Source organism: Eleginops maclovinus, chromosome 6 (assembly GCF_036324505.1).
Source record: "Eleginops maclovinus isolate JMC-PN-2008 ecotype Puerto Natales chromosome 6, JC_Emac_rtc_rv5, whole genome shotgun sequence".
NCBI classification, from domain to species: domain Eukaryota; kingdom Metazoa; phylum Chordata; class Actinopteri; order Perciformes; family Eleginopidae; genus Eleginops; species Eleginops maclovinus.
In genome coordinates, this window is record NC_086354.1 from 12,190,112 (window position 1) to 12,204,132 (window position 14,021).

A 14,021-nucleotide genomic window follows, 5' to 3' on the forward strand; every position below is an offset into this window, starting at 1 on the left:
ACTCGGTTCTGCAGCTTCTTCTGAACGCCAGAACTTATCTGCACCGCGCTGGATTGATTGGACAGTCTTCATCGATGGATTGGCATTCAAACGGTTTACCCAGTTTATCGCTCCAGGAGGGCTAGGGGGTAAGAGAGAGCGTGAGAGGCAGGAGCGAGAGTCAGGGGGAGAGGGTGGGGAGGGTGGGACATATCCTTTTAGATATGGAGCTCACCATGGAGAACCTTCACAGCATCTCCTCGCACTCCCATGCGGGAGACCTCATGAGCTCACCGCACGCTCGACCGTCACCGTCCCCGAGCAACGCTCCCCGGAACCTGGTCTCACACGGTCCCGGCGCGCGGTCAGCCATGGTGTCCGGCATGGCCTCGCTCCTGGAGGGCTCGGGCGGGGATTACCGGACAGACCCGTCATCGTTGTCCGGACACCTGCACCCGTCCATCAGCATGTGCGAATCCGGGATGAGCCTCAGTAACACGTACACCACCCTCACCCCCCTGCAGCATCTACCTCCCATATCCACCGTCTCCGATAAGTTTCACCACCCGCATTCACACCACCACGCTGCCGCCCATCAGCGACTCTCTGCCGGGAACGTAAGCGGAAGTTTCACGCTGATGCGGGACGACCACCGGGGGCTCACCTCCATGGGAAATCTGTACAGCCACTACCCCAAAGAGATGTCCGTCTCCGGTATGGGTCACGGCTCGCTCTCCCCTCTGTCCAGCGGGCTGGGCTCTTTGCACAACTCCCAGCAGCCTCTGTCAGCCTATGGGCCGAGCGCGCACCTCTCCAACGACGCCAAGATGCTCTCTCCGGTGTCCGGGTTTGAGTCCCATGCCTCCATGCTGTCCCGGAGTGACCAGGAGCACCTGGCGAGGAGTTTAGGAGGCCACGGCCATGGTATGATCTCCAACCTCAACGGCATGCACCACCATCCGCACAGTCACCTGCACTCCCAGGCGAATGGCGCGGTGATGCTGGGGGACCGGGAGAGGCACAGCCACGGAGCCGGACAGGGAGTATCAGGATCCGGCATGCAGGGGGAGGAAATTAACACAAAGGAAGTGGCTCAGCGGATAACGGCAGAGTTAAAGCGATACTCCATACCGCAGGCCATATTCGCGCAGAGAATCTTGAGCCGGTCGCAGGGAACCCTCTCAGACCTGCTACGAAACCCCAAACCCTGGGGCAAGCTCAAGTCAGGCCGGGAGACCTTCAGGAGGATGTGGAAGTGGCTGCAGGAGCCTGAGTTTCAACGGATGTCTGCTCTCCGGCTGGCCGGTAAGACACTCTGCTTTCAGAATTATTATTTCACATGAAAACATATTATTCTGAAGAAACAGCCCGGCCACCTTCCACCTTTAGTTACCAAATTATTAACATGCACACTGGACAATCTTGCACTGGCCTAAAAATATTCAGCTCCAGGGATAGTTCACTAAAACAAAGCGGGCACAGAGGTTTAAGATCAAAACTATCTTTATTACCTAAAATCATAAACAAATATAGCCTAGTTTCTTTTGTATAGTATTCGAGAAATCACAGCTCTTACATTTTTTTTTAAATGATTGGTTTTGGTGTGTGTATTTCGTTTACGCAGGCTGTTGTAGACCACATTTGCAAGTCTATGTTTTTGATCGGCACATAGAAAATCGCTATTGATTCACAATAAACCTCGAAATAGTGGACCTCTCCCGACGCATTTCCCCCTCCCTTTCTCTGCCCGACTATAAACACACAGCGGTGGTGGTGCTGGGGCTACTGGGACAACTAGTTGCGCGGGAGAAGTGGGGTGACCCCAGGCTATCTGATCAATACGCCAGTTCCCACTCTACCTTTTAAATGTGGCACACGGATCAATAGTCATATCAGAGCTGTAGGTCGCAATAACCACACGGTCTCTCCGGCTTTAGCACGCTGTAGTAAAAGCTCTAAATTTAGATCATAGCAGGTATGATGGCTGTGGTGTGAGACGATTCTTCCACAGGCATTCAAGTGAGAATGAGCTTAATGTAAAACACTGATTTATACGTTGCCCTCGCCCAGAACACAAACCATGTAAGTACAGATGTTAAAATCCTTATATTATATAAAATCTATCTCCAACACTTCCTACATTTGCCTCCGAGATCTATTTCAAATCAACGAAAAGCCCAAAATGTTCTGATGAAATATTGATTGCTGCTGAGATGGGGATTGCAAACAGCAGGGACCAGGCCTAAGAACCTACAGTGTGTACATATATATGAGAGAGAGAGAGAGAGAGAGAGAGAGAGAGAGAGAGAGAGAGAGAGAGAGAGAGAGAGAGAGAGAGAGAGAGAGAGAGAGAGAGAGAGAGAGAGAGAGAGAGAGAGAGAGAGAGAGAGAGAGAGAGAGAGAGAGAGAGAGAGAGAGAGAGAGAGAGAGAGAGAGAGAGAGAGAGAGAGAGAGAGAGAGAGAGAGAGAGAGAGAGAGAGAGAGAGAGAGAGATTTTGGGACAAAAATTAAAATAAAGGGCAATTCATTAATAGTTATTCTGCAATATTTTGCATTGATATGACATCGCATGTGACTATGCCACCACTGGTTTGAATAACTCAGAAGAATAAATATCCAGTATCCTTATTTCTGTAAAATGCATCACAATTATACCATCAATTTCCTTCTGTTACTTTGATTGTCAACAACATTTGGATTAAGCAATATCAGAATCAATACAATAGAGATAAGACCATAGAGCGCCTATACAAATACACTGTCTAGTCGTTTTTAGTGTTGAATTAGATGAGTTGTTTGTTTTTTGACAATGATGAACCAAAAATACCACTGGATATGTTCTGATAACAATAGATAGATAGATAGATAGATAGATAGATAGATAGATAGATAGATAGATAGATAGATAGATAGATAGATAGATAGATGGAAAGATGGGTAGATAAATAGCTGAGGATTAGTGGCTGAGGCTGTGAGTGTCATTAATAGTGTAGTTCTGTCCTTTCAGTGTTTGCCTGGCTTTGCACATAAGAGATCAATAAGGCCGTTTCCCCTTCCCAACCCCCTTCGCTCCCACTCCCTGGTGCTCTCCCTCTCTGTTTTTCTTTCTCTGTCTTCCCTCTCTGCAGCTTATGACACTAATATCGCTTATCTTCCTCTGGTTAACCTGGCAACAGGCAGGCAGGTTGTTTGGCTTCAGTAGATGTACGCCACAGAACAAAAACAAAACAAAAAAATAATTGACTGGACTGGACTTAAGGATGAACAAAAGCTGTTTCATAAAGTCAAACAATGCACACCCATTTTCCACTCTCCCTGTTCTCCCAGCTTTTCATGCCAATCAAACTTCTCTGTGGCATGAAAGATGTATAGCAGTCTGCTGTTTCTCATATTTTCTGAAGAGTCTGAATGGACTAATTTGGGATGTACAAAACTTCATTCAGCCAAGGTTAAGTGCAAAAGCGAGAAAAGCAAAACTGACATATGGAAAATGAGCCTGGAGATGCCATTGATTGAGTGAGGGCAGGCAGGTTTTGGCTTTGTGTGAACAGCCAGATAGAGGCAGGGTAGTGAAAGGATCAATAGCGACCTTAATAATTGATAAGTATAAGGGAGACGGAGGGGAGAGGGGAAGAAAGAGAGAGGCAGAGAGCAGTGTTGTAAGCGCTTGTAACAGCATCTTCTAGGTAAGCAAAGTCAAATCTGTGGTTAACAGCTAAGGACCACACACCTAAACTCCACGGCAGGGAGTGTGTAAGTGGTTTTCAAGAACGCTTGTTTACACCCCAAAACATCCTGTGTGGAATATCAACAGCTCAGATCTGACATCAAGGATGGTGTGGACTTCCAGCGCTAAAAAAACCACATAGTTATGAGGCTGGAAAAGAAAGCCTCTCTGAGCATTAGTAACCAAAGAACTGCAATATTTGCATTGAAATCAGGGAGGCTTGTATTTGACACAAACATAAAAAGATCAGAGCTTAAGAGCCTCTTACAGTAGACAAAGAGCATCAGAGCGTCCAGTTGCCTATTGAGTCGTAATAATGAGTGCTTTCTGCTCATGTCAGCGAATCCTCAAAGCAATCCAAGGTTGTGATGTCATTTGATTTTAAAGGTTGCAATGCTTTATGGGGTTTGTAATGCGCCTTTATGGAGGCATGCAAGCACATTTCACCCTGCGTGTGCATGTGTGAGTGTGTGTGTCTGTGTGAGTGCTTCCACATATGTGTGTGTGACTGGGTTATAGAGTGTGTCTGCACTATACATTGTTCAGGCTTATCTGACTCACTCTGAATCGGTATTGATTTCCTCTCCTCTGCTCTCTTCGGCTCTCTCTCTCTCTCTCTCTCTCTCTCTCTCTCTCTCTCTCTCCCTGCCTTCCTCCTTCCTCCCCCTTCTCTCTCTTCTGGCTCTGGACCAGCATCAGCAAAGCAGATCCTTTGACTTTCACCCTTATTTCATTTCTGCTCTCTGGTCATCTCTCTCTGTCAGAGACAGGACTCATTTTGGCACACCGGAGTGAAATATTTTGACACCCAGTATGAATGATAATGAATGTATCCAGGCTAAGGAAGACTATGCAATATTAATAACACAAGTCACAAAAACCTTTATACAACACAAATCGTAAAAAAAAAAACAACTACAAGACAAATTTCTTTAATTACGTGATGAACTGATGAAATGAAATGTATGTGATTATTATTATTTTTGTATTTATTTGACAACATAGCCCCATTCTAATCCATCTTCCAATTATTTCAACCCCATCAGACTACATGATCCAGGTCAGCAACACAACGTTTGATCATGGACATCCTCCACCATTTTTTTAGTGGCTTTTGCATTATTTCCTTCTGATACATGTTAACGCACAGATGTAAACAGGGAGAGAATATTGTTTTTTGGATGACAAAACTCTTAATCTAAAATCTAATTTGTAGTTATTTAGTCATTTGAGGAAAAAGTCTTACTTTATTTTGGTAAACCTTCATTAATTGTGTCATGCCAGTTTGGTAAAGGCCTCCTGCTCTCACACAGCAGCAGAGTGGTTTTAAAAGTGCAAATACAACCAAAGAAATAATTTGTCTGATTAGTCAGTATTACATTACAACTTTACAACTAACACTTTTATATCCATAAGGAGAAAATTATGACAAACCTGTTTCCACATTAGTCTCCCTACAGCTCTTTCTGATATCTGTGTGTGTGTGTGTGTGTGTGTGTGTGTGTGTGTGTGTGTGTGTGTGTGTGTGTGTGTGTGTGTGTGTGTGTGTGTGTGTGTGTGTGTGTGTGTGTGAGGGAGGGAGGGAGCGAGATGGAGAGAGAGACAGTGAGTATGACAGAGAGAGTTTATGAATGAGTGTTTATAATGGTTTAGAGTTAAATCTGAGCAGAGAATTATTCTAGCAAGACCTTATCAGTTCTGATTACATACATTCCCATGTAACGAACTTAATATTTAAATTGTCCCGTACTCCCGGCAGGAGAAACGGACACGGGCTTCCTTTCTATTAAGTCAATTGTCAATACACTTCCAGCAAACTGATAACCAGTGTAGGGCTATCTCACAACGTCTTAACTTTATATTCTACAATTTTAGACTATACATAATCCTTTAAATCAATATATCGATATAGCAGGCCACACACATTTGAGTATGTAAAGCAAAAACACTGCTCCGTTGTTGTGTAAAGTTAAAATGTTAAAACACTTGTGATAATAAAAGGGAAAATAAACTAGCAATTCAAACCTTGTTATAACACCCATTGTGACCGCTCAAAATAATTGATTTTTTTTGGAAAGCTGTCATCTACGTGTCTAAGATAATAAATAAAGGTTTTTAAGTTTTTCTAAATGCTGTAGATATTTACATTTTCTTCCTTCTAGGGAGTTCGTTTTTAGTTTCGTCCCCACCGAGAACTCGTTTTGTATTTAGCAGCAGATATTTGAAACTGTGCTCTGATTCAAGTGGCCCATTTATTCTGAGCCGTTTTGGAGTAAATAAAGTACACCGTTTAGTTGTAGGAGAAAAGGAGAGGCATTAAACAAGGTTTATAGACTACAAGCCGATAGCTGATAGGCTTTAAAGCTGCCGATCACTCGTCTCAACTGGACAACACAGGCTTTACATTGACAAATAAACGAAAGCTTTTCAAATAATCCAATCCTAATCAATTGGGAGTCTTTTTTAAAAAGCGGTTTGGTTTTGTTTCACCGCTGCTGTGTGCTAAGCGGGTGGGTTTGATGGCGTTTTCCTTTTCCCAGCAATGAATAGGCCTATAATATGGTCAATATAATCAATAAGCGTACATCTGAGAGGTGTGACAGAGAGTGATTGACGCCAAACTGTTTCTCGCCTGCAGTAGTCCGTCCAGGGCGGGAGAGGGCCCGTCTCTCCGGACACAAAGCCCGGTCTCATCCGTCCGTCCAGGCGCCGAGTAGCAGCAGCACGGTGCGGTTAGTTCACCGTCTGCCCCCCTCATGCCCCCCTCATGACACACACACACGCGCGCACACACACACACACACACACACACACACACACACACACACACACACACACACACACACACACACACACACACACACACACACACACACACACACACACACACACACACACAGAGTTAAACTCACAAACATGCTTTTTCATTTCATCACATCACAGGATTTAGATAGATAGATAAATAGATGTCAGGATGGCCTTTTAAATGTGACCCACATTCACCTATGGCTTGCAATAACAAAGCTGTCATCTGGGAATATCGTGTCACTCCTGCATATTTAACATTTCAGGATGTCTTCAGTCCAAACGCTATTGGCAGCCTGGATGCATCAGCCCCCTATAAACATGTGTTTTGCTACTTCTCTTGGCTGTTTGAGTGTCACTGTGCAGAATGATGCATGTGCAGCGTCTCACAGGTTTGTATGTGTTCACCTGAGCCAATCATTGGTAAATATGCAGTTTATTCAAGAGTGATCTGGACTTTTAAAGCCTCCTGTTACCTAAAGTTAAAATAGATTTTCAGTGATGTATGGGACACAGCTTGTGCCCAATATTTTGTGTGGGGGAGAACTATGACATTTTGATTTAAATGGGATAGTTGAAGTTAGTTGGTTGAAAAACACATCTGACACTTAATACTTAGTATTTGCATGTCTTAAAAACACCTAGGGGATGTTTAAAGAAATTGACTGAATATCACAGATTCTTGTCCAATACATTATTTGTTGTAAGCCAGCTCGCTCTTAGCTGTAGCTTCATACCAGGCTGTCACGTCCTGCAATATAACAAACAAAAGTCCAACATCATCCAAACCGCTTTTCCCATCTTCATTTATAAGTGCACAGTTGTATGGTAAACAGCAACCACTTAAATGAGAGCATGCTCTTACTGTAAAGGAGGCACGAGCACAGCTTAACATGCTGCACATCCAGCAGTTTAATATTTGCATCAGGAAGAGTTTGGCATCAAGCAAAGTACCTTATAGCGTCATTGACACCAGGACAAATGAAATAGATGACACAAGCAAGTGCCACTTGAGACTCCTGAGCCTCAACGCTTGTCTCTTCAGAAAAGCCCATTTGGTAATGAGGCAACTGAAGATAGCCTATAACACTGAGGTTCTGGTCTCGAGAGAGGTCGTTTTAATGAGCAGCTCTACTTTCCCTGTGGTCCTATTCATTGCTTGGGAAGGGATGTTCAGAGGTCTCATTTGAAATGGATCTATTGATTATCTGAAATATGTATTGAGCATGCCTGGTGCTAACTCCTCAGCTCCACTTGTTTCGCTCTGCAGGCCTCAGAGCTGCCGAGTGGAGCTGATGGAGGAGAACCGGAGTGGTGTTGGCATTGTAAAATGGCCGGTAGCACAAGTTGTTCGAAAACAGGCATTACATATTAAATTATCACTATATTAGCACTAGCATTCAGTCATTACATTAGGGAGTATTGAGTTTGGTTTGAGACAGCACTTAGAGAGCCGCAAGGAGATTCTGGCATGGCTGGGCCTGAACCAATTGAATAAACGTTCCGTGAAATGGTTCTGAAGTGAGGATCAATCAATATGGGGGCTATCAATCTGAGGGCAAATTAAAACAATTGAGCAAAAACAACAAGAGGGAAACTGTTGAAGAAGTCCAGGAGGTATCCGTGGAGGCTCTGGTGCAGGGACAAACATATAACCTCCTCTGCTCAGGAACATATCTTAATTATGCTTTGCTTGCAGTAACAAAGCAAGAACAATGGCAATTCAAACACATGCACGCTCACACACAGGCATGCATACACATGTGCACATTCATATTGATCCCCCCCCCCCACCCCCCAGTCAAATCAGTTTACTGCTGTTGTCTAAACCTGCTGTAAAGTCATCAATCATTTGCATACTACACCTCCACAATGCAGCCAGTTTTCTCTCCTTTCCTCCCCCTCACCCTCTCTTCTTTTCTCCCCATCCTCTTCCATTCGTACAAAACTGGAAGGAATATCATCCTCACTTTTGTGCATTTGCTTCACCATGCACACCACATCTCATGCACACCTCACGTATAAAATAATAAGAATAATGAGTGGCGTGTTATGATGGGAGACATTCCTTTGTCCTCAGCTCTCAGACTGTATAACTGCCACTCTTTTTCCGCCACATCTCCTTTGTTCTTCCACAGATAAACAATTTCTTCTCCATCTGTCTGTCACTAAGCGCGCTCCCGGGTATACTCCCCAATGCGAGGCAGTGCACGCACCACACACACGCACACACACACCTCGGTCTCGCGGATCGATGGGGATCGATCGGGTGGGGAAGGGAGCCCTGATTACTGGACCACGTGTTCAGGAGAAAACCGCGGAAAATCGATCATTGCAGCTTTTTAGGGCAGCAGAACAGAACAGACTCCCTTCAGTCTCCACAGCTACAGCCAGGCACGGAGCACTGCTTCTTTTGTCAGCATTTCACATCCCGCTCCTCCAGTTTCAACATCACACACAATGAAAACTATTTATCCTCCATAACCTTTTATTTTATTAACCCTCCTGTAGTGTTCGTTTCTCCCCCCTTTCGTTGTTGTTACCCGTCCAGATTTCTAACATTGACACAAAAAACATTAATTATCACCACATTTTATTCAGCACCATTTTAAGCTGTTAACAATGTCTCAGGCTAATGAATAACTGCAGTGAAAATACAAAGAATATATACTAAAACTGTATATTTTGTCGGTTTGTATCTGATGGATAAACATTATCCCCATTCATTTTCTATGGCGGTCATTTTTGACATAGTTGACTAAACCAAAAATGGTGATTAGTAATTTTGTACATGTTCAAATGTAAAACACAATATTTAGGATTGATGAAGGTAGTACATCGGCCAGATTTGACCCAAACACAGGGTTAAAAGAACTGTAGTATAATTAGACCATGGAGAATAAAGTAATGAACGTGTTCCCATTGAACATTTAACTCGTCATCATCTAACATTAAGCAATTAACCTTAAAGGAAGATCCTAGTGTTTTTTTATGCATGTTTTAGCCCATTATCCACAAACTCGCTGCTCAGCCCACTTTGCATTACTGATGACCGTTTTCAAGCCTTCTGTGAGTTTTTAGATTGATTTCCTATCCTCCCGGCGGCCACTGGTTTCACTTCATTTCACTGCACTTTGATAATCAACTTGTAGAGATTTGAAACTTGCTTGAAACAGGGAATCCATCCTGATAAACAATTATTTGCATTGATGTTTTTTCGTTTGTTATTGTCACGTTTTAGTTACTGCAGATGTAAGCAGGGGTCGTTAAACCATTGGTCCTTCTTATATCTATTTATTCATAAACAACAAATATATATTTTATTATTCGAAAGGGACTGTACAAGACATTTGCCTGAAACCCCTGCAATGGCTTGAAAAGTGCCACATAATTACAGTAATAAAACACACACAATTTGTAGACTTATCTTATTCTAAACACAGAATAAAGACATAGTTTAGTACTTGAAAAAATATCTGTTACAGAAATATATTAAAGGATAGTTGGACATCTGAGTGTCGTTATTAGCTTTTGGAAAGAAGGCTAAGATTTGCATCCACAAGCTTTATTAATAGCCTCAATATAATTACGAATGGATTAGGCTACATGGTCGTCGTTTCTTAACAGCCGAGTCTCCAATATCAGAGTGTTTTTGAACACACCACCAGGAAGAGTTTCAGAAAGAAGCAATGAAACTTAGACTAAAACATACGGACACTGTTAGCTGTCAAGCAAGTTTCAGATCTTCTCAAGTTGATTGTCATAAAGCTATGAAATAAATGGAAAACAAAAGCAGCCTAGAAGGTAAGAAATCAATGTTAAAAACGTTTAGTGTACTTAATACAAACATAAACCATACAGCATATTTAAGGCTGGAACTTCCAGAAGCCACGGGAATGGCCATTAAAAGATCCCAAGGGGAGGTCTGCTACTGTACAGCAGATATCTATTTTTTACTTGGATAATCTGAAAGTCTGAGATAACTTTTTATTTAGTCCTTTTCTACTGACCACGGTCGACTCAATGTCTCAATATTCCACTTCCTGACTTTCTATCATCCCTAGCATTTGACTTAGGGAGGGCAATTTTAACTCCAAATGTGATACTTTCTACCTGGCCGACCATATTAAAGAGTACATATTAGGGAGACGACACAATCAAATATGACAATACAACACATACGTCCTACTGCACAAAAAACATGCATGCACAAAAACAATTGCTCTTTTTTCACCATCTGCTTTTTCCACAAGCCATTTTATTTTGTCAGTGTTAAACTCTTCTGCATCGCTTTGTCCTCACTTCTTGTCTCAGGAATCCCTTATCTTGTTGCATAAATGTTGCAATATTTCCTCTACAAGTCTGAACTTTGTATAACATTAAAGGATTATGGACTATTTTTAACAAGACTAAAAGTCCTTTCTTTTGTTGTCTCCTCCCCTTCCTCTCTCCAGCATGTAAACGTAAGGAGGAGGACCGAGGACGAGAGCGCAACCAGGTGCCAAAGAAGCAGCGACTGGTCTTCACAGACCTGCAGCGTCGCACCTTGGTAGCCATCTTCAGAGAGAACCGCCGCCCCTCCAAAGAGATGCAGATCACCATCTCCCAGCAGCTCGGCCTGGAGCTTACCACGGTCTCCAACTTCTTCATGAATGCCCGTCGCCGCTCCACGGACCGCTGGGACACGGAGGAGCTTGGTCACGGGGTGCGCGGCCACGTACACACTCCTCACGGAAACAACAACAACAACAACAACTCCTCACCGATCCAACCCGGCACTTCCTCTGCAGGGACTTTCTCCAAGGCCTGACATTGGAGCGACGTGTGGCTGGACAGATGCATGGATGATGGAGGGGGGAATGTTTTTAAGTACTCTAATCCTGCAGAGCTACAGGGTGTGTAGTTTAATACCACTCATCTGATTCATCTGCTCACAGTGCTGATGACTTGTGCCGATGAATCAGAATCGTTCTAAGTGTTTAATTGATAATCTGAATGTTACTCTAAAGGGTTAACATGCATTTTTTAATTGTGGCTCTTCAAACCAAAGATCCAGTAGCTTTAAAAGAGTAGACCACATGTGGCTCTGTAAATCCACCTGAACACCGAAGAAAATCCATCTACACTTAAACCACCGTGTGGTATAGCTAAAGCTTGCTTAAGAAAACTCCGCTGGTTGTCAAGATGTAAACACACCAAATAATCACTCATTACAGATAGCTTTAAGACAGACACACGTTGAGTTTAACAAATCAGACAGAGGAGGTGTCTGCTGAGCCACTCATCACTCGTGATGAACCACTCCTCATTTCAGTAGCAGAGACTGCGGCTGATTGAGAGGTGTGTTTGTGTGTCAATTGTCTGTGAAATGCTCTCTACAGGTCCTTTGACCCGCTAACCACACACCACCTCTGCATCACTGCAGGCGTGCGTGTGCATGTGCGTAATGTTCACATGCTGGGTCGCTCCTGGGGTTTAATTCCTCTGCAGTGATTCAACCTGCTGCACCTCAGTGTAGCAGTGCCCCCTGCTGTCCAATAAACCAACATCTAAACATCCAGCAACATAGAGTAGCCTGCAATGTAGATTTATTTTAGGATAAAGACACCCTATACAAGCAGAAGTGTAGCCCTGCAAACACCCAACAAACTGAGACAAAATGAAGATTACTCGCAAACCCTTTGATACACATTTGAATGTTTGTTTCTTAAGACTCGTAAAGGCGACTGGCTGTGTGGCCACGTGAGAGGTTATTTTCAGGTTACAAAAGGAGAACAATCAAACAGGGAGGACACTCCCAGCGTTTAAAAAAAGTATTATGCCCAAAGGTAGGGAGTGAGGGAGGGTCTGCTCTGTTCTAGTGGCCAAACGCAGAGGTCAAATGTCACAATATAGGATCCTGAGTGCCAATGATGTTTGCCTCTTTATGATAATCAGAGAACAGGTGCAGGCCGCCCGTGTCAGGCCTGTGTTGTTACAACCGTCAAACTGCGAGCACCACACGGGCATGCTGCCTATTCCATACCTCAGAAACACATTGATGTGATCAACATGAAACACTCTGAAAATGACTGTAAATAGTATTTAATTTAATCTCTCTTTTTCTCTCTGTCTCTCTATCTATCTATTCTCTATTTATCTACTCTCTTGCTATTCCCCCTGTTGTGTCCTTTCTATTATTTCTCCTTTCCTTAACTATTGATGCGGGTAATAATAGTACCATAGACACATAGTTTCTCTCTCATGACTATTGTGCTATGTTGTGCTGAATATGTAAAGAAGCACCTTGTTGACAAAATGAAAAAAACTTTAAAGATGAAAAAAAAGAAGAATCAACTGACTGATCCTATGCACAGGCGGAGAAGGATTACCACAAATGACAAACTGTGCATATTTGTGAATTTATGTGATGGAAGGACCTGATCTCTGAAGCCCTTCGACTGTCACTGATTTCCTCTGCTGATGGATGTTTTTTGGTTACCATGAGAACCACCTCATTACTTTGTGTCTTTTTTAATTTTATTTTTGTGGGCACAGCAACTTGTTTTGTAGCATCTTCTAGCGGGAGATAATCATATTAGAGAGGAGATGCAAACAGGAGGAGGAAGTGTGTAGCAGGAGCATCAGAGGCCCGCCATCATCAGACTGGAAGGAAACCTTTTACTGACTTTCCTCCACAGTTTGGGTTCTGCCGTGCACTATAACAGATTCCTTGGCGGAGGTGTCACTTTAAAGACATCCTCTAGAGTCCAGATGGAAAAACTGTAGCTTTCAAGTGCAGATATTCGAAGCTTAGACCCAAAGCAGAGCGTTAGTGATGGAAACAGTTGTGTGTGTGGCTACCTCACAGAATAAAGTGGACTGTGACACAGCCATCAATACCAAAGATACTTCAAGCCTGCCGTGTTCACACTGGACCTGGGACGCGCACACACACACACACACACACACACACACACACACACACACACACACACACACACACACACACACACACACACACACACACACACACAGAGCAGTCGTGCTGCATGGCAAACACATAGAGGTGTTTGTTATGTGGGCAGTGTTGAGTGCCTTTTTCCTTCAACCAAGGGATAGACTGCTCTACACACACATACACACACACACACACACACACACACACACACACACACACACCAAACCAAACACACACACACACACACACACACACACACACACACACACACACACACACAGTGTTCAAAGTGAAGGGGGGCACACACTGGGTGAAGGGGGAGCACCACAGGAGGAGGTCATCATGATATCAAACAAGCAACTTTGATTTGAATGTAAAAAGCACTTTTTTTTAACCCAATGAGGGGATACGATTGTTTACCGCCACCCTTTTTGTTTTAAAATGTTGTTAACATGCTTGTGAGACGATGTCCTCTCACATCTCCAGGATACACACCCCCACACACACTCCCACCAGAGATATTTTTGTGTAATTTGTAACCGGAGTGTGGGTTTGTGTGTGTATCTGAAT

At 43.4% G+C, this 14,021-nt stretch overlaps 1 protein-coding gene across 1 annotated transcript; it reads left to right on the forward strand.

The window, feature by feature from the left end:
* The first annotated feature begins 203 nt into the window (after positions 1 to 203).
* onecut3b (one cut homeobox 3b) lies at positions 204 to 13,339 on the forward strand. Its single transcript, XM_063886192.1, has 2 exons — positions 204 to 1,284; positions 10,966 to 13,339. Exons 1-2 carry the CDS (start codon positions 204 to 206, stop codon positions 11,319 to 11,321), a joined length of 1,437 nt encoding a protein of 478 aa, XP_063742262.1. The 3' UTR covers positions 11,322 to 13,339.
* The last annotated feature ends 682 nt before the right edge of the window (positions 13,340 to 14,021 follow it).

What these genes read in the sequence shown, in the direction of transcription:
- onecut3b (XM_063886192.1), top strand. Translation starts at nt 204, where the DNA reads ATGGAGCTCACCATGGAGAACCTTCACAGCATCTCCTCGCACTCCCAT. An exon ending in GTCTGCTCTCCGGCTGGCCG is followed by an intron (nt 1,285 to 10,965) that starts GTAAGACACTCT and finishes TCCTCTCTCCAG; the next exon opens with CATGTAAACGTAAGGAGGAG.